This window comes from Tursiops truncatus, chromosome 10 (assembly GCF_011762595.2).
Source record: "Tursiops truncatus isolate mTurTru1 chromosome 10, mTurTru1.mat.Y, whole genome shotgun sequence".
Classification (NCBI taxonomy): Eukaryota; Metazoa; Chordata; class Mammalia; order Artiodactyla; family Delphinidae; genus Tursiops; species Tursiops truncatus.
In genome coordinates, this window is record NC_047043.1 from 69,633,621 (window position 1) to 69,655,108 (window position 21,488).

The following is a 21,488-nucleotide window of genomic DNA, read 5'->3' on the forward strand; positions in this document are numbered from 1 at the left end:
GAGTTTTTGTGAGGATTGCAATAAAACAACAAAAGTACAATGCTGTGCCTAGAATATCATTTCTTCAAGAAATAATAGCTGTGTTAATATCTTACTGAATAATATAGCTCCCCTACTCAGCTGCAGGCTCCATCAAAGCAAATACTGTCACTTTCCTGTGCATCCTCAAAGTCCTTGGTATAGAGCAAGTACTCAGCGTACTATATATATGAATGTGCTGGAATAGTTTCTGACTATCAGAACTGTGAAGAGCTAAGAGGTCTGTTAGTTTAATCCCTTCACCTTACAGATGGGGAAGCTGAGCCTGTGAGAGAGAAGCAAAACGAGCTGCCCAAGGTTCTCAGTGTGTTGGGGGTCAGAGCTGGGCTAAAACTCTGATCCCCAGGTTCATTCCCAGATCCTGCACCTTCTATTACCTGCCAGGGCTTTCTTGGCAGCCCACCTGGTGAGATGGGCTCCCTTGTTTTGTTTACAGATCAAAGATTTAACATCATACTTTCTGGATGGCTGCTGAGTCAGACATCTTAGAGAGTATCTGGCCCCCAAACCCGAGAAGACTGACAACAGAAACTCTGCCTGACCTTGTGACCCACACACCTGCTTCCTACCCTAGCACCCAAAGGGGCTTTGGCACACCCACGGTAGCCCAAAGCAGTAGGGTTTCTGGTTGGCTTCTGAGCTGTGTTTGTAATTCTAGGAGCGCTGAGCCATGAGAGAGAGGAAATAAACCAGCCTGGAGATGATTGGTTAATCGGAGGTTTCTGGGGCATAAGAACCAGCCTGGACTGAGACCTTCTGAGTCACCACTGTTGTTCAGTCAGTTGTCACTGTTTTCTGAAATGGACCGCCTCTCTGTCCAATCTGAACTTGTAAACTCCTTGCACAATTCCACTGCGCAAAGATCATCTGAGTAAAGATTTCCTGGCTGTGCCCAATGGGCATTTCCAAATGGCCATATCAGGGCAAAGATAAGAGAATGGGGTTTTGGTTGTGTGCTGATTTTTTAAAAAATTTATCTCATCTAAACACTGGTGCTGTGGGGTTCTGGCTCCCCCACCTTGTCAACTCAGCAACTGCACTTGGGATCTGACCTCAGAAGAACAGATTCCAACTCTCCTGGCTGCAGTCTGTCCCCACGGACCACTCCCTCCCCGCACAGTACTCCACATGGCCTACTCCCACCTCCCTGCAAGTCTTTGCTCACCTGTCCCTTTCTCAAGGAGGCATCCTGGGAATGCCCTATTCAAAATCACCCCCAGACACCTCACAGAACATCATCTTCATTTTTCTTCATAGCCTTTATTGTCAATTAACATGCCATATATTTGATGTCTTTATTTTGTTTCTTATTTGTGTCCTCCACTAGAATACAAGTTCTCTCGGGGCAGGGATTTTTGTGTTTTGTTCCCTATGGTACCCCCAAGGTCCAGAACAGTATCTGGCATATAGCAGATGCTCAATAAAGATTTGCTGAATGAACTGCCCATTTTGTCCCATGACTACTCCCCTTAGAAGTCATGAAAATCTGCCTCTGCCTCTTGCTCTCTAAGTTTACCTACCATTTGTCCTAGAAGAGCGACATTCTTTCCCAAATCTATGAGACTGGCATGTTATTAGAAACAAACTTAACACAAACAGTTGACATTTATGTAAAAATTTTAAAATGTCAACTACTTTGTAGAAGAGAGCTATTGCTTAATTCTCTAAAATCCTTAAAATACCCGTAACTCCAATATTTCAACTTTGGGGCATTAATCTTAAGGAAAATAACAGAAAAAAAGATTTATGTATCGAAATGTTCACCAAGTGAGATTATAAAAGTGAAAAACTAGAAACGATTGAAATCCCAACAATAGGAGAATGACAAAATTAATTATGGCAGTGATGGAAATCACAGAACCAAGATATATGTGTTTGAAGACTTTTAAGGACATCGGAAAATGCACACAATATCAAACATTTATAAAGCTAAAAAAGCTTTATTATGTAGTATGTCATGTCTTTGTTCAAATATGTATGTAGACAATGGAATGTAGGCAAGTATAAATCTTATACTTATTATATCTTATACTTACACTTATACTTATTTCCGAGTGGCAGGATTATGGGTGATTTTAGTTTTTATTCACATTTTCTAAGTTTCTATAATGAGAATACATTATTTTTACAATAAAACATTTATTTATATGCTTTCAACTGTGAAAAGTATCATTTACATAATGAGGATGGCTACAAAATTAAGTCCTTATTACTTTTTAAGAAAATTTTTATTAGAGTATAGCTGCTTTACAGTGTTGTGTTAGTTTCTACTGTACAGCAAAGTGAATCAGCTATACACATACATATATCACCTCTTTTTTGGATTTCCTTCCCATTTAGGTCACCACAGAGCATTGAGTAGAGTTCCTTGTGCTATACAGTAGGTTCTCCTTAGTTATCTATTTTGTACATAGTATCAATAGTGTATATAGTCCTTATTACTTTTTAATATAGTGCTACATTGAAAAAAAACAGTAAACATGGGGGATTCTGGAACTTGTGCCTCTGCATGTGGTAGAGGATAACAAAAGAAAGTGGCACTTCCCAAAAGGAATATGGAGTTGAGTAAGAGTAAAGAGAAATGTTAAATTCTGAGTTTGATCATTGTGTTTCTGTAATCAGGAGAGAGGAGGGTGAAAAATCCTTTTCCTGTTAATTACTTGAAAAAGCCAAAAAAGAAGAAATTCTGAAGCCAGGAAAGGGTAAACTCAGTCCGTACAACAATGCAGATCAATGACAAAATCGGCATGATTTAAACACAATTATTCAAGGGGTAGTATGAAGCAAAAAAGGGGCAGGGGAAGGACTTTTCTTTCATTTTGAAATTCAGCATCAGGAAGACACAAGGGCAGGAAGTCGGATCTTTTTTCAATTCAATTGAAATGATAAGGTGAAGACAACCTGAAAGGACTTTTAATTATATGATGAGAGGAAGGAAAGGAGGGAGAGAGAGAAAGAGACCAGGAGGAACCTGTTTTTGTATGTTAAATGATGAAGAAGAAACTGGAAAACTAAAGGAAAAAAGGCTTTCAAGCAGATATCCTGAGAATGAAACACAAAGGCTCCAAGAGGCAAATGTCAACATTTCATGCGGGAAAGCAGAAAATGCAACACACTTGATCAAGCCCGTAGCCCTTTCTCCCCTTGGCAGTGGGTGACGCCTGGTGATGCAGGAAGAGATAAATCGCCCTCCCCAGCCTGCACATGTGACCCCGGGGTCACGGCAGGAGCTGGCTGGGGCTGCTGGAGAGGCTGGGAGTGGTGCTCAGGGTCACAAAATAAAGCCTGCTTTTTATGCTCCTTTTTAACCCCAGGTCAGGGGGGCTATGACCCAAGAGGTATAGCACCAAGTTGGGGACATCTGTTGGGAAGACCATGAAAGAGTTTTGGAATGAGACCCCTCACTAGCCGTGGCATCTTTGCCTAATTCCTGGACCATTGTTTCCTCATCTCCAAAATGAGATTAATAACAACTGGTTTTCAGAGCTGTTATGAGAATTAAATGAGATAATATATTTAAAATTTCTAGCCCAGTGCCGGGTATACGTAAGAGGTCAAAAACTGTTAGCTCTTCCTACTCTAAAATGTGAGTAGAAAAACTATGATGAATAGCAAGAATGCTGCACACATTACACCCACACTTGATTTCTCTTAAAGCAATGTCAGTCTAAGGTCCCCCCAAAATCTACACAGCATAACCGCTGGATCCCTCCCTCCCCAAAATACAATGGCTCCCTGGAGGCTGACATCTTGGAAACTCTCCCCCATATACACTATCTGAATGTTCTTGGAGGCAGTAATGAACAGGTTAAAGCTGAGGGGATTTCAAACATGTCTAATCCAATAAGAGGCTTGGTAGAACATGCGCTATCACTTAAAGAATAACTGTTTAAAAATAGAGCGCAGATGTGAAATTTGAATTAAAAAAAAAGAGAAAGACAGCACGTGAGAGATCTTCTTGGCATTTGTATACTCTTCTCTGTTTGGTCACCTTCAGCTAAGCCTGTTATTCTGATGTCCTGTGCCAACGGCTAGATACTGCAGGGGGTGCTTCAAATGACTGAAACAAGGCTGGCAAATCACTCTAAAACTTACAAGTCAGACCTGTCTCCCCCTTTATGTATTTCTAAAAGTGGGGGAATGAAGTGGTAAAGTTGGTCTTTTCAAGTTTTTCTACTTCAAAAGGTATACTCCAAAAGCAAAGAGCGAGTTTTTCTAAGAGTAGCAATACTTACACTAGGATCCTTGAAAACTTAAGAAAGTATCATGGTTGGATGGTCATTTGTCACAAAAGATAGGCTACGGATTGTCAATTATAACATCCACAGGAATGCCTATTTCGGCAGGAAGTATTCCCTGCCCCCTCTAGCAAGCAAAGACCTTTGCACATCGGTAACATTTCTGCACCAAAAAGTAGCAGTTTGCTCTGTCATCTGTTTCATGAGCTAATATCTGCCTTATAGGTGGTAGAGATGATTAAAAAAAAACAACCCAAGGCTCAAGGATAAAATCAGTATCAACATCTTCTATAGCCCAAGAGTGCCCCACACAGCACCACCAAAGGTGCTCCGTGAATGTTTAGGGAAGGGAACTAAAATGGTTTAATTAATTAATTTATTAACTGGTTTTTAAAACATGGCTTCCTTCAAATGGGAGACTCAGAAAAGTGGTCCATCAGAGTCCGCCTGATGCTTTGGGAAGGTGGATTTCTAACAGGGATTTGAGAAACATGGATTCACAGAGAAAACACTTTGCCTCCACAATCTTTGAGCGCTAGTTTGTGTTGTAACTGGCAAACCAAATGGATTCCCTGAGTATTGGGATTGAGGCACCAGTTGCCTAGAGTAAGAAATGTCTCCAGGCTAAGAGAGCAGAGTAGTATCCTGGCCAATCACTTGGACACTAAGAGTATACTGTCCTCAGTAACACCAAGGAGTTCAGGTTTTACCTCTGTGAGGATGCCCTGCCCTTGGCCTGCCGAGGAGTGATCTAAGTATTTCTTTTTTAGAAAGGGGTTCTCTAGAACATACTGTAAAGACCCCTGGCACTGAAGTCAATGATAAATAGAGATGTGGCTAGATTCTACCAGTGGGTCATGAACAGCTTAACCCAAAGTGAGTCTACAGTGAAAACCAATGCATTTGCATTCCAGCAATTTGATCTGGGGCGAGTCTGTGATGCATTACAATGCTGGGATCAAATCAAGCTTTTCTGGCACTCATCCAACCACAACATGAGGCTATGGGAACCCTATTGCATGAAGTTCCTTCACTGCTGTTCAATTGTGCTCACCTCCTAAACCATAAAGGGTAATTAAAAGTCATCTGCATACCATGTAATGGAAGTGTAAATGGGGAGCACAACCAGGTGTGGCCCCAAGTACAGGGGGAAAGAAATGCCTGGTCAACCATCCCACTCAGGTGATTCCTGCTTTCCTTGACAGGATGGTTCTACCTCTGCTGAGATCCAATTTTGGCTAGAATCTCATCCTTACAACCAGCTCTCCTGAATACTTCCCAGGGCAGAGTCTGCCTTCTCCCACTCTTGGCCATACCTGTTTGGCTAATTCTTAGACACAATCCTATGATGGTCTGGACACGATAGGGGAGGGGGAGACATACCCAAATCAGTTATACTGTGCAGACCTGGCATAGCCTCCAGAATGTTAACCTGGACATAGGACTTCTCTGCAAGCTCTGGGGGAAAACACAAGAGAATCAGTGGACTAGTCTTAACGCCTTTCTGTTCCCAACTGACCAGTGGGTAACCAAAAGCAATGCCAGAACTGGTAGGAAGGGGAAAAGAAAACCAAGCACAATTTATCTCTGATCACAAAAGTATTCTAACTGGTTCTGAGAAATAAGCTGGTTCTAATTTCAACTAAACAATAGTGTCTGGCCCTCATTTTAAACAGGCATTTTCATCAAGGATGTACATTTCACTACTTCAGCACACAAGGGAGCATTTGGGAATAAGGCTTAGGGGGTAAGATTTAGTTTTAAGCTTCCTTCAAAACCCTTTAGCAGCAGGAAAATCCAATGATTTCAGAATTAATTATTTTGATGTCAGTCCTTTCTTCAAGGGTGGAGGAAAAGAGTTGGGGGGATTGGATCCAAGACACAGAAGAAGGAAAGATGGTAAATTTTAATAATATTTTTTAGAACTACCATCCCTAGAGAAAGAACAAGAAAATTTAAAAAACAAAACAAAACCAAAAAACCCTTAACTAATTCCCAATTGAGTCCCTCTCCCAATATTGCAAAAATCTAGAAGGAAGATTCTTTTTTAAGAAGAGGTAGAATAAAAGTGTCAGGGGTGTGTGCTTGTGAAGAAATGGAATCGGGAAGAACACAAAAATTGGATAGACTTATATGTCTACTACCAAACTATGATTAATCCTTTATCTTCTTGTAAGCAACAAGTAACAGAAAGTTAATTTGTACTGCTCTCCTACCTTTATACAGCGCTCAGCCTAGAATCAACTCAGATGTCAACACCTGAAGAGAGTCATAAAGATTCTTTTGGTGTTAAGCATAGTTGGAATTTCTGAACTGATTTCACATCATCTTCTCTGGCTCTCTTGATAGGTGTTTAATGGGAGTTTAGGTATTTCTAGGCAAATTAATTTATAAGACGCTCAGACGTTTTCAGGAAAGAAACGGCGGGACTCCCTTTATAACTGCAAGTAATCTCTGCCACATCTGGAAACTCAGTGGCATTTAACTCAAGAAGAACCTCCAAAATTGGAAGGGATCTGAACTAGAATACGGCAAAGAGACTGGAAGGGAAGGTTCAAAATGGACACCACTGCAAATAATTCTAGTATATGGTAAAAGGCATCTCTGCAAAGTGTCTCGCAACGTGGCAAGAAAGAACATGGCGCCAATTCTGTGGTCATGATTCAGCAAGCAGGTCTCCATGTCTTCTACCAACTCGGGTAAGTTGGTGGTGGCTTCCCGGAATATTAGGCTCAGAAGAATTACGAGGCTAAGTCTTGTCTAATGTAATGACTGATCAAAGAAGTCTCTTCTTTTAACAAGCTGCCCTGGCAATTCACTCACTCATTTATGTATACAGTCAACTAATATTTGCTGAATGCCTACCATGTGCTAGCAATTGTGTTAGGCCTGGAGACAAATGGTCAGCAGAAAAAAAGTCAGGAGGCCACATTCTCAGTCCTCATGGAGTTCATTTACTAGCAGGACAGATAGTTTCTATTCAAGTAATCACCAAAACAAATGCAAAATTGCATCTGTTCCAGTGCAATTAAATGATGTACATGTGCTACAAGAGTGCCAAATTGGGGATTTGAACCAGTTGAGAAAGTCCCAGAGGCCTCCCTGAAATAGTGATATTGGACTGAGATTGAATTGAACCAGTAGGTGTTAACCAGGTGAGGAAAAGAGGGAAATGTGTTTCAGGCAAAGGGAATTGCATGTACAAGGCAGAGAGCACGCTGGCTTGAATTTGTCTTTATCCCACCAGCAAGGGAAGCCAGGGAAGATTTTTCAGCAGCGAGAGCCAGAGAGTGATGAGCATTTCATGATACATCTTTAGAAAAGATCATGCTTCTGCCCACTGGGGTTTGAGAACGTCTGGCCTGGCCTGGACTCTGGCTGCAGTTCTCCAAGGCATAGCCACCACTCGGAGCAGGCCAATGGCATGGAGGTGGTCACTACTGTCCACCTGCCTACCTCCTCATAGCAAGGAAACGGCAGGATTTGGACTCCAATGATATGTTACTGAGACTGCCAGAAAGTCAGGGAGGGCATTTTGTCAAAGGGCCCTGTTCCTATTCTATTTGAAAATCTCAGTAGCCATAACAAGCAAGTTCTGGCATTAGTTCTCTGTGGCTCCGATGGAGTGCCAGTGCTTTTTATTTTTTTTTAATTTTTATTTATTTATTTTTTAACATCTCTATTGGAGTATAATTGCTTTACAATGGTGTGTTACTTGCTGCTGTATAACAAAGTGAATCAGCTATACATATATCCCCATATCTCCTCCCTCTTGCATCTCCCTCCCACCCACCAATGCTTTTTAAAAAAATGCAAGCTAAGCACTGGGACTCCTTCAAGGCTGGAGCCAGGGGATTTGGAGAGTGGGCTCAATTAGAGCAACCTTAAACAGGGCACTCTGAGTGGTACTGGAGGGAGTTCTCCCTGTCCTGACACTGCATGGTTGGTGTATTCTGCTTCCTAACTTTGGATAATTTCTGCTCCAGAATATACCACTCTTAGCAGATCCTGCACAGCCTACCCTAGCCCATGACTGCTGTGATGGTTCACCTTTTTGTTCACTCCAGCCTCACTGCCCTCCCTGCTATTCCCAAACACACCGGCACTCTCTTGCCTTAGGGTTTTGCACGGGCTGTTCCCTCTGCCAGAACACCCTTCCCCTAAATACCCACAGAGCTCACTCTCTCACCTCCTTCAAATTTTGCTCACGGCTTCTTCCCAGTGAGGCCCATCCTGTCTACCCTATTTTACGGTGTCATCAGCCCCTCAGTCCTACCCTGGCATGCCTGTTGTTGTTATGCTGGTCTATACTTTTCTTTTTTCTACCACATGACTTACTTATTATGTTTATGGTTTATTACCTTTCTCTCTACCCCCTCTAATTTAACAAGTAAGGTCCATGAGGAAGGGACTGTGGATACTGTGTGTAAAATATCTGTTGTGGCTGAATCCCCAGCACCCGTCAGAGAGCCTGGCACATGGTAGGTATGCAACATGTTGGGTAGTTGGGTGATTATGAGGACAAAATGAGATCACGTTTGTAAACCTATGTATATATAAAACACTCGGTATAGACCTGGCTTATGGAAGTCACGTAATCATTCACACGATAAATATTTATCAAGTGCCCGTTACGTGCTTGGCAAAGTGCAATGGCTATGGGGATTGTTGAATGAGCTACTCGAGTTCAGTCACTGGGAATGATGTGGGCAGAGAGACCTGCATGAGATGAGCTCAAAAGGCAGCCTGGGGCTTCCCTGGTGGCGCAGTGGTTGAGAGTCCGCCTGCCAATGCAGGGGACGCGGGTTCGTGTCCCGGTCCGGGAAGATCCCACATGCCGCGGAGCAGCTGGGCCCGTGAGCCATGGCCGCTAAGCCTGCGCGTCCGGAGCCTGTGCTCCGCAATGGGAGAGGCCACAACAGTGAGAGGCCTGCGTACCACAGAAAAAATAAAAAGGCAGCCTGAAGAGGGTAACACCTCTCATGAGCCCATCTGCCTCAAAATCTTTGCAGAACATTGTGCAGGTGAACACCCAGACCTATGACCTTCCCCTCCCATTAGCCTGGGTGCCTAAAAGAGCTCTGCTCTCCCAAATCAGACATGCAGGTGATGATCACTGAGGTCTGGGACTCACCCTTCTGGGGATGTCCTCTCTGATGGACGTCCATGTGGGCTGCATACACAAACCAAACAAACTTAATAAATGTTGGGGGCCTGTCCAGTGCAGGCTGGAAACTAGGGTCTAGAACTCCTAACATGTCTGCTCCCCACTCCCCAAGGGCTTGGGCTTTAGGGGTGGGGGGACCGGGAAGGCTTTAGTACCAACAACTGTCTGCTCTTTCTCCCACAGTTCAACAGTATATTCTCAACGAGCTGCGACTCCAAGGCATGTGAAAGACAGCAAAGATGAAATTGAAATTAAAATCAAACTATCTCTGAGGGCTGGTGGTGATAAAGTCAGTTAGTAGCAGCAGTAGTAGTAGTAATAGCAGCTTACACATATATAGCACATTGGTGTGCCAGGCATGTGCAAATCACTTAGTATACATTACACCTCACAAACAACCCTTTGAATTAAGTTATTAGCCCAATTTACAGATGAGGAAACTGAGGCTCAGGGAGGTTCAGTATTTTGCTCGTGATCACTCAGCGAACAAGTGCCAGAAACAAAATTCAACCTAAGCAGTGCTACTCCAGATGGCATCTACGAAACCCATTTAAGGCTGTGTGGCAAGAAAGTCTGTTTAAGTATCATGGTGTGTGCAGCTATGAAGCCTGAGCAGGGCACCCAACCTCTCTGGACCTCTGGTTCCTTCTCTGTGAGAGCATCAGCCCTTCTGCTTTGGTGGGAGTCGATGAGTTAATGTATGTAAAGCCCTTTGACCCATACCTGGCACATGCTGAGAGCTCAGAAGTATTAGTAGTTGCTGATGTGATCAAACATCCTAAGCTCAAGAGCTCTAGGCAGAACCTACTCTTTGTGAGTGGCTGGAGAACATTCTTAAATGGGTTTTTGGCATCTACTTCAGGTATACAAAGATAAGGGGCCCTCACAATTTCTGGAATACCCATCCGCTTGCAACTCTGAATTACTTTCTGAACATGGTGGGGTATGTGTGGACGCAGGTGGACTATACACACCTGAGCTCTATCACTTACAAGCTGTGTGTGTTGGGCTGGTTATTCCACACTCTGAGTCTCAGCTATGGCCCCTAAAAGAGGAGGTAATCTTGACACTCACACCACAGGGCTGCTGTGAGGACTGTGGGACAAAATCCCTCAGGGACACTGGATTCACATTCTGGGACAAAGTTAACCCTCAGTAAAAAAGGGCGTGCTTTTATAAGCAAATTACTCATTATCTTCAGTATCATTTACAACAAGGATACATAAATTCACATTCTTTCTTGCTCTGTGGCCAGTAGGGTGTGGGGAAGAATTTCAAACCTAAGTCATGGAAAGAAGCCCATCCTCCTCCTTTGCTGCCTCTTTTTCCACAACAGCCCTTCAGACCCTGCTTTAGCCCAGGCAGGAGACTAACTGTGCATGGCTGGGGTTTCCTAAATGTGCCCCATGATACCCAAAACCAAGCCTGTCGTGAATAATGAAGGCTTTGTACAGCTTCCCAGGAGCAAATTGAAGGGCTACACTCAATCCTTCCTGGAATCCAGGAGTGCATTTTCATGATGCTGAGAAAGAAAAAAAGCAGCCTTAAAAAAAAAAAAATTCCTTACTGGGAAGGGTAGAGGGAGATTTGGGGAGGAAAGTATCTCAGAGACAAAAAGAAAAATTTAATCCAATGTGCCTGACAGTAAGGCCTCTGGCATCTTGTCTTCACAGCAGTGCCAGGCTGTTTCAGAAGAGCTGTCCCTGTAGGGTGGCCATCAAAACTAGAACCACTGGCAAATACAAAATAATCAAATTGCATTATAAATCAAGATATAGTGCTACCATCGATGGTTCCAGACTTTATGGCCACTGAATACTGGAAATCATCAAAAGAGGTGAAGGTCAAGATGTGATGTAGGTCTTATGCACCCCCATCCCCAGTGGTGGGGGAGAGTATCTCCTTAGCAGCTGACTGACCTGAGACCTTTGGATCATGTATGCATCGTAGCTGGACCCGTGGTACTTGGCCGTAATATCTGGGCTGTAGCCAGCATCACAAGTGCATGGTATATTCGAGCTCGGGGGCTGTTTCCTAGGTCTATAAACCTGTGGGAGAAAGCTACAATGGTTAGGTGCAAGAGGGGAGGGCACAGGGCGCACAGGGAAGGAATTAAGAGAAAGCAAAGAAGGAGCCCCGACTTGACTTTCTGTGGCCCAGTGGGTGGAGAAACCGGTGTAGAAGATGCACAGCCCCAAACAAAGAGGTCAGATGTAAGCGGCCCCCGACCCCTGGGGCCAGCACTAGCAAGGCATGCTGCTCTGCGGAATGACCCCGATGTCTGGCAGTGACTGGGACCTTCCCTCTGCAGGAGAGGGCACCCAGGCGTGGCAGTGCTTGCTCTCGTGCTCTCTCTCTTTTTTTCTCTCTCTCTCTCTCACACAGCAAGGCAGCCCCATGAGAATAAGACTCTGGTTCAGGGCCAAAGGATGGCTTTTCCTTCCTGAGGAGGGAAAAAGTTGTCCCAGTTGTGAGGGGAGAGAGCTTTTCCTTTCGGGCTTCCTTTCCATTTACCTTGCACACTATGCTCAGCCCAGATCTCCCCAGCAGGCAGAGAGCCAGTCCTGGGGGCTGAAATCAATATGGACGCACTCCACATGGTGCCATGTGGCATTCACAGGCGGCCCTAGCTAAGACGTGGCAGCCACCTTGTGAGACCACAGACCATTGAGCCATTATCTGCTGAGTGGGTTTCATAATGAAGCTAGAATCCAACTGAATATCTTTAACTATTGATTCCAAAAGCCCTCAAGTTAGATATGGAGGAGAAATAATGCCTGAAGATTTCGGGGATGACTTTGCAATATGCTCCAGGTAGATATATTTCCATTTAAGTCACTACTAGAAAACCCTCCAGAAAGCAAAGAACTTTCTGCACAAGTTAGGATTTTATCTCTTCTTCCTTTTCCCTCAGAAGAAGTATAGTGGCCTAGAGAGGAGGGAAAAACAGGTTAACGGGGTAAACAGGTAATAGAAAAATATTTGACTAAATAATGGCTGAGGAGGTCTCCAAGCATAGCGGGTGGGAAAGGGTCCTTGGCCAGAAAGTCCTGGGAAATAGGTGAAGAATCAAAGTTGGAAGAATGGTGAGAAAGAAATCGAAAGAACTGGATGACGGGAGTTACTATTGGGCCCAGAAAGTGAGCAAGACAGAAGGTAACAAGTCCAATGGGAAAGAAGGTGCCCAGAATTTAATTAGTACTTTTTAGGATTTAGTCAGAAGTCATAGAAAGTCCACTGGAAGGAAGAGAGCTGAGAGCTATTTCTGGGGAGATGATGCTAATACAAAAGAAAGGAAAACAGCACTGGTTGCAAACCACACAAGCCCAGGCACATGCACAAAAACACAGAAAAGCAATAAAATATTGTTCCAGCGACAACTTGGGCCATTTCGCTCCTACCTGGTTTTAGCTGCGTGAGCCTGCAGGACGGATGGCAAAATGAAGAGTAGCTAAACCCAGAGAAAGCACCCCAAACCCCAAACCCAGCAAAACACACCATTCGTGCAAAAGGCCCCACCTGCTGCTTTAACTGATGCACAAGTCGATCTTTTTCCCGCTTGAGGGCCATCACTTCTTCCTGTGTCTTTTTCTTTTTGGAGGCAGACAGTTCCAGCAGGGCAATGTTTGCATCTTTTTCACTGATTGCCGCAAGCAGTGCTTCCTGTCTGGTAAAATAAAGATGATTGTGATGATTTTTATAAAGTGAAAAAAAAATCAGCATTTAGAGTTGAGATGAGCCATGAAGTGTTGTCTCATGGGGAGGACCTATGGATAGTGTTTAAGAAAAACTACCTCCTTGACTCTCAGAATGTACAAAGTAGTTCGGGTCAGAATCCCTGAGACCAACACACTGTGTCCTCTGAAGCACGCATCTTTTGATGGTTTCACAGACACAGCTGCATATGAGAAATGGAGGGAGTCAATCTGCCCATTCCCTTCTAAGACATCTACCCATTTATCCATCCAGTCATTCAACCATTCATCCATCTGTCAATCCTTCCATCCAGCTAGCCAGCCAGCCATCTGCCAGGTAAGGTTCTAGGTACCCCAAGACGACTCAGCAAAATTGGGCAGCAACTTCAATATCAAGTATTATTTTTATCATGCAAGGTTTTCTTTGGAAGAAAGGCATGCAGAGATATTTACTAGGGTCTCCTTTAAATTTTCAACAAAATTAGTAACTCTCCCACGCCATTCTACCAAAAACCACTCTCATTTCTCAGTCTTCCTTATCTCAGTAATTACTGCACCATCCACTAAGTAGCCCAGGCCGCCTAATTAGAAGTCATCCTTCATTCCCTTCCTATAAACTTCTCCCAACCACCAGTAACCACTGGTGTAGCTCTGGTAACCACTGGCCGCCCTGGTACAGAGACCAAAGTAGTCTTTAAAAACAATATAAATCCAGATTCCACCATTCGGTTGCATGACAAGTCCATTCCATCACCCATTAAACTTCAAATTCAGACCTTTTACTGACGCCTGCAACTCGTTACACCAACTGGCTCTGAGCATCTCCCTGAGGTCATCTTGTTCCTTTCCTCCCTCCTCAATCACTAGCCTCTAGCACATTTCGTTCCTGATCTCTTTTCTAGTCCCTGAGAATGTTACACTTGTTCTCACCTCATAAGCTTTGCTCTGCCATTCCCTCCGACTGGAATGCCTTTGCCACAAATGGCATGTCTCAGCTCAGAAAAGCCCTCTCTAGCCAGTATCCCTAGCAGTGTCTTCCCAGCTTCTACCTTGTACCCAAGCCACTGGCCTGTCACGTTACACTGTTTTTTCATGGAACGCTTTACTATTTGAAAGGATCTTAAGATACTTTTGTTTCTTTGTTTTCTAGACTTGACACTCCATGAATTGGAACCGCATCTGTCTTGTGCACCACCAATTCTCCAGCTTCTAGAAGAGCATTAAGCATAAAGCAGATGTCAAAAATGTTTCTTCGGACCTAGGGGCAAGATGGGAATAAAGATGCAGACCTACTAGAGAATGGACTTGAGGACACGGGGAGGGGGAAGGGTAAGCTGTGACGAGGTGAGAGGGTGGCATGGACATATATACACTACCAAACGTAAAATAGATAGCTAGTGGGAAGCAGCCGCGTAGCACAGGGAGATCAGCTCGGCGCTTTGTGATCGCCTAGAGGGGTGGGAAAGGGAGGGTGGGAGAGAGGAGATATGGGGATATATGTATGTGTATAACTGATTCACTTTGTTATAAAGCAGAAACTAACACACCATTGTAAAGCAATTATACTCCAATAAAGATGTTAAAAAAATGTTTCTTCAAGAAATAAGTAAGTTCCCTTTATACTTTCTAAAAACTGTGGAAGACACCACTGGATAACTCTTGCTCTCACTTAAAAAAATTACAATGCTTTGACTGCTGTTTAATCACTGATCATTGCTCGCTCAGAAAAGTATTACAGTTTCTTGCTCCCATTTTACAGTGCAATTTTCTGTCAACATCTGTCACAAATTTTAACCTGGAATTTTCTGAGACCATTATTGACTAAGAAATGGCTCTCCTGCTATGTTTCATTTAGTCCTCCTTTCCTCTGAGGAGGACTTGTCTCAACCATTTGTGTCACTTCAGCAATATTCTAGATAATTTAGAAGACCCTAGAGACCCAGGAAAGCCTCCATATTGGGTACTTTCTTGCACACAAGTCCTAGGACTAAAACCTGGTCATGATGCTGTTTTGCCTTTCTTTAATCCCCACCACCAGACCAGGCCCTCTCCAGATGTCTGGACAAGATGGTCATTATTTGGATCTCAGATTTTTTTCCCTTTCCACTATAGGGATTTGTATGGACTTTTCTGGGTCCTGCTCATGCCAGGCAGTAGGAGCTTCTGTCTGAGGATCGGTCAGATGTGAGCAGCAGAAATGTCAGGAAATATCTCCACTTTCCAGAAGAAAACCAGTGCAGGCTGGACTACAAATAACAGCATTAATATTCAGCTTCACAGAGCCTGTCTTCCTCTGGAGAACATCTTGAGACAACAGACATGTTGGCCATTCCTGGCCACTGCATATACATAAGGCCAAGGTGAAGAGGCTGCATGGACTTCAAATCGGGGGGAACCCAAATGCCATCTACTCCAACTTAGCTACAACACACCCAAAGTCATTGCATTATTTTTTGCCACTCTGCCCCAAATAGAAATTTCCAAGTTTTTAAAATGGAAACAACCGAAAAGACCATTATTTGGAAAACTGGAAGTTGATAGTACATTTTGCTATATCCCAATGATTCCCTCTTTACAGCTATATGCAGCCATTTAAAATGCTGATTGAAAAAAAAGCAATGACATATGAAAAGATTTATGTTTGTTGAGAGACTCCATGAGTCTCATATTTCTGCACATTTTATGAGCAAAGGTATTATCTTCTATTCTCACAGTTTTCCAAGGGTGTTTGTAGAGTGAATAGCCTTGGGAGATAGATGTAGTGTCTCCCTTAGGATCTAAGGGTAAACATGCTTACTGCCATGTACGATAGTGTCTCCCTCCAGAGCAAAAGGCAGACATGTTACTGCCCATTATAAAAGATTCAAGTTCCCTAAGCTCAGGGTTGCTCTCCTTTAATGAAACCCATTGCACATACAGCTATTCACCTGGCCCACCTGCCTTGCCTCCATGAGACTTGGGGAAAGGGGTATGGACATAAACATGCTGATGCTATTCTCTGCACCTTGAGCAATAAAGCCGTTGCCTCTGACCCCAAAGCCTCTGGTCTTCTGCCTGCGTCCATGAAACTGAGGCAGGCTAGCCTGTTAGCAATGCCAATAGGGAAAATCTCAGACCCTTCACAGTTTTTGACTTGCAAATGTACACACAATAATATTCCCCAAACATAAAACCATATGCATAGAAAAATAAAATGAGAGGGAAATACACTAAAATGTTAAAAGTCATTATCTAATGGTGGTGGAATGGATAGGCTAGTTTTTACTCTTTTTCTCCTTATACCTTGCTGTGTTATCCTTCCCTCCCACAAAGTATCATAAGAGTAAACATTAAAAAATTGTAAATGAAGCTTTTCAGTCACCAAATAAACTGCAGGTATACATGCTTCAAATCCTTGGCATACCTGAAATGTCCTCATTTTCCCATCAAGGTATGTATGTTCTCTCTGTCCTTCTCATTCTTTAGACACAGGTAGGTGCACACACACATTTTCACACACATACACGTCTGGTACGATCCACATCATCTCCCACTTGGACAATTACAATAATCTCCTAACCAGGCTCCCTATGTCCACTTTTATGTTCCTATGTTTCGTGACCTTTTTAAACCCATTTTCCTCTGCCAGGTCAAAATTCAGAATGAGATAGCTTTAGTAGCTGTTAAAAGCCATCATCGACCTAAAGAATGACCCTTCTAAACTCCTTTTCTCCTACAATTCTATAACTTGGGCTCTTCATCTATTTAACATGCATTGCTCCTCTTATAATACCATCAAAAGCCCCAATAAATTAATTTAAAATTCCCAGTTTTCTCTTGATCAAAGAAAATCATTAATTCCTAATTCTCTATAGATATTGTCACTAAATATAGCCCCAAATCTAATTATTCTTAATTACTGAACCTCAAATATATTTAAAATCATTTTTATAAAAGTGTGTTTAAAACCACTCATCAACACTCATATCCATACAAAATAACAATTTTGTTCTTTGTAACCTTTTCCTTATTGATTGCTTGTTTTTTGGTTTGTTTGCTTTTGGCTAACGAATCTGTTTTATAAGTACTGGTATTATATAATGATAGAACTCTGAATAAAATTAGTGTAACAGGATTACACATATTTGGAAACCCTCATTTAAATACTGGTCTTAAACTGATGATAATTTCTTCTAAAATACCTTGATTGAAATCTACATTCCAGTAATTCCAGTCTACTTAAATCAAAGAGTAATTGGCAGAAGATTTTTTTAAAGTATATAAAACTAGAGAAATATGAACATTTCACACTTTAGGATATCTGGAGAGATGTTCTTAGTATGTTAAGGTTATATCTAGCCATTACCTATTTGTACAGGGATGCCAGGTAAAGCGAATTCTTAATTCTGGGCTGACAGAGCCATTATGTTGTGGGTTTTTTTTAAGGAAAATCTTTACAAAATGAGTTTAAAATAACTTTTTATTAATCTGATACTTTTAAACAAATAGTTTAAATCATTATGAGCTAATTCTGCATGGTTATGGATTTTCATTAACCTTACTTTGAAAGTCAGGAGGTTTTTTTTTGAGGGTGAGGGATACTAAGCCTAAGGTTTTTCTAAGAATAAGTTCATCTGCTAGCCCTACATTAGCTTCTAAACTTTTACAATTTCCATAAGCCAATGAGCTGATATATCTTAAAGCACTTAATAACAAATACTTCACAGTTTTTAGAAAATAGCAGACATTGAAATAAACTAGGAAGCTTAAATTAAATGTTTCTGGGTTGTTTTTTTTTTTGACTCAGCCTTTCAAAACTGAGAAAACTGAAGTATTTGCAGCTCTGTAAAGCCTCCTTTACATCTACATCTTTTTTTAAAAAGGCTCAAGTATAAAGAGCATATACACTTGGCTATAAATTGGAAACACAAAGAAAAATCCTCATTAATTTCTTCATCAAGTAAGCCACCTTTTAGATTCAAGGCCAGATTTACATTGCTTCAGAAATTGTCACTGTCCCATCAAACTGAAGAAAGTTTCTATAAGCCTGAAGTCACTTTCAGCACTTAATCTGTCCGTTTTGCTTATTCACAGACAACATAAAAAGGAACATATATACTCATCTTTAGATAGTTACTGGGGTTAAGTATATGCCAAAAGCTTGCAGAATTATCTTTAGAACACTGCAATGCTGCAGTATACAATTACTAAGGTAATCTGTCTATGCCGCAAAACGTAACTTAAAATATGAAAAGGAAGCCCAAATACGCTAGAAAGGAAGATAAGATAATGCAAAGAGAAATAAATCTATAAGAGTCTGCTGAATGCCAAGTTAAGAAAGTGGACCATAGACAGCATTTTATCAAAGTGCAGCCTAAACAAACGTCAAGGGGAATAATTTCTTTAACAAATATGGGCAACAATGGAGGAAAAAAGGGGGGGATTCTGTGCCCCTGCATGCATTTAGTCAGGGTTAACAATGGATAAAAATATGTGCAAGAACACATTTAATAACCCTAAGCTGTCATTCAGTTTGTAGGAGGTAGTCAAGATACAGCTAATAAAACACCAAAAAAATGGTCTTAGCCACCCTGAAAAAAAATCCTCAAGGGAATAAAACAAAACAGGACTGAAGGGCATCTCCTGCCAAGATAAATGCCTTCTTTCGAGAGTTGCCTGTGGCTAGCCTTCACAAAGAGAGTTCCAGAATCCTCCGATGGTAATACATCTCTACGTCACTTATCACAGTCTATTTAAAAGGGAGCTTTATAAACATTTCTATTTCACTCCCCGTTGCTGTCGTTCTATTAATGATGACTTGGGCCCTGCGAGAGGGTCTAAAATTAATTTTAGGAGTTGTAAATGAGGCGGGCCAATTAGGAACTGTCATAAATTAGATTGGGAGAGAAGCATTAACACAGTTTTTCCTGTGGGCTCTTGCTTTAGTTAGCTGACCCATCTTTAGGAACACATTCGATTACAAAAGCAGATGCTTAAAAAAGGCATTCCATTAAGAAATGTTTGGATAATTTCAAGGGAAAACCTACATTATGTATGGTGCTCAGCCCACAGTCATGTTCTAATCATAATGTGGGGGAAAAAATTCCGCTCAATCAACTTTTCCCAGTTAATTACTGTTTTCTTTCCCTCTTGACCCTGAATCTTCAACCGTAAGTTCAGTAGGAGGTGACTTAAGACAGACGGTGACGAAAGACCCTGTTCAAAACAGCCTCTCTCTTACCCCTGGCATGAGGGTGGGTGAGGTTCGCTATGATCAACCCTGGAGATAGATGCTCATTTGCCTAAATTTTAAAAGCTGTATTTTCAAACGGCATCTTGAGAAAGAAAAGGCTTTTGATATCAATTAATATCAACACTACCCACCAGTAGAATGATGTACTGTGTATACAGAAGGCCCACGCAGAAAGTGAAGCAGCTTGCATGAGGTGGGCCCACAGGGTGAGATATATTTGAACAATGTGAGTTTCAGCAAGGACAAAGAACAGACCAGATTTGTAAAGGCCAGGCTTTGGCAGCCCAGACTCAATGTGGTTTGCTCTCTGTCGCCCACCTAAAACTGACCTCAAGAAATCGTTTACTCCAGTTACAGGGAATTTTGTCTTTGAAACTTAATAGCACACGACTTAAGGGACCACGAGTCTTGTGGAAGTTCTTTGCTCCGTGCACCGGCTTCTACCCCACTACTCTCTCAGGGCACGACCCAGGGAGGCAGCTGGCTCATCCTTGAGCTCCTCCAAGTGCAACCAGTCCAGGCAGCTCTAAAGAGCCAGCATCATGTGCTTCAGGATACAAAGATGTCGGCACCTCTCAGCATCCTGCTACAAAGGGGTATTGGTGAGTCTGAGGCCAGCTGATTTTCCCGTGTGGAAAAGGCCTGAGGTCAAAGGAGGCTGAGTGCCAGGAAGAGGTACTGCCCTCATCCTAAATCGCTTTCTCCATTCCCAGCCCTTTGGAGATTGATAAAAAGGCAATAAGGGATGGGGGGGACCTCTGTCCAGGTCCTGGCAAGGACATGTATGAAGTATTATTGACTACTGTGTGCCTGATCCAGACAGACAGAGAGACAGGGAGGGAGGGAGGGAAAAAATGAGAAAATACTTCTTTTGATTACCTTAGTCTATTTTGAGTTTTTAAAACTTACCCATACAAATAAAATATCACTGAAGTCCTTTAGAGGAGAAGATACTTAGTGCCTTAGTTTTGGAATTGAATATAACTCGGTTTGAATCTCAGCAATATCTTTTGTTTCTGTGCCCCTGCACAAGTTACTTTATGCATCTGAAACTTCAATTTCCTCATAATGAACTAAGAAGGATAACAGTAACTCTCTCAGACTGTTGTAAGAATTAAAAGTGATGATGCAAGTAGAGATGCTGTCCAGTGTCGGACAGGACCACACAAATGTTAGCAATTACTTGTTATTACATAATATGGACACCACCAAATGCAAAGACTCAAAAGTTTTGCATTAATTTCTACTGGGGTCCTCTTTGTAGAAAACATAACTAAATATGCCAATGGGTCTCTTATTTTCAAGATAGACTCTCAGAGAAGCCTCTGAAATTGGTTTCTGTTAAGTTGCCCATTTGACTTTCATGAGGTGATGTTTGTTTTGCAAACAAACTTAAAGGAGAAAATAGAGCTTGAATGTGGAGAAGAATATGTCCGTCATAGAAGAGTTGCATCCAAGAGCAGCCCGGTCTGACTGTTCAATATCATCCCGTCTGAACTGATAGGAAACGCCACACAAAGGTGGGCAGGATGTGATTCATGCAGTGTGAGAAATGGAAGAGTGTTCTGAAAAGTGACCTTTGAAAGGGCAAGGTCAAGTGCAAAATCTAACCAAAGTCAAACAACTTCAAAACAACAACAAAAAATTCTTTCATTAAAGAAAAGACCAAAACTTTAAAAAACTGGTAAAATTGGAAGGCAGTGAGGGCAAGTGAAATGAAAGGGCTCCCTGACCCAAGAGAATACCCTGTGTCAGTGTAATGTTCTATGATGCTCGTTCATTCTTGTTATTCCCATTCAGTGATGAGAAGGCTTCTGTGTTGAGCATTTAACTCTGCCAAGGTAGCTTTCTATATAAAATACACCCAACTAGACTCCCTGGAAAGGTTATTGATGATTGATAATAAGAAAACTAAATACATCTGGACTTCACTGCGGGCCGGAGCTTTGCCAGCATCTACCTAAACTAAACCTGTTGTCCACGGATGATCAGTTACTGTCAAGAGACTTGCCTCATCACATTAACTTTTTGGTTGACTTCAAGGCTTGGCCCCCAAGGCGACTGATCAATTAATTTTTTCTTATTGGTAAGATGTATATGTGTGTATGCATGTGTGT

General features: G+C 42.2%; 1 protein-coding gene across 1 annotated transcript in view; it reads right to left on the reverse strand.

Annotated features, from left to right (window-relative positions):
• The window catches only part of ERC2 (ELKS/RAB6-interacting/CAST family member 2), an 866,017-nt gene that overhangs the window by 123,564 nt on the left and 720,965 nt on the right, over nt 1-21,488 (reverse strand). Inside the window, exon 15 of the mRNA XM_073811247.1 lies at nt 12,964-13,111. Coding sequence (XP_073667348.1) covers nt 12,964-13,111 — 148 coding nt within the window. The remainder of the gene's footprint in view (nt 1-12,963; nt 13,112-21,488) is intronic.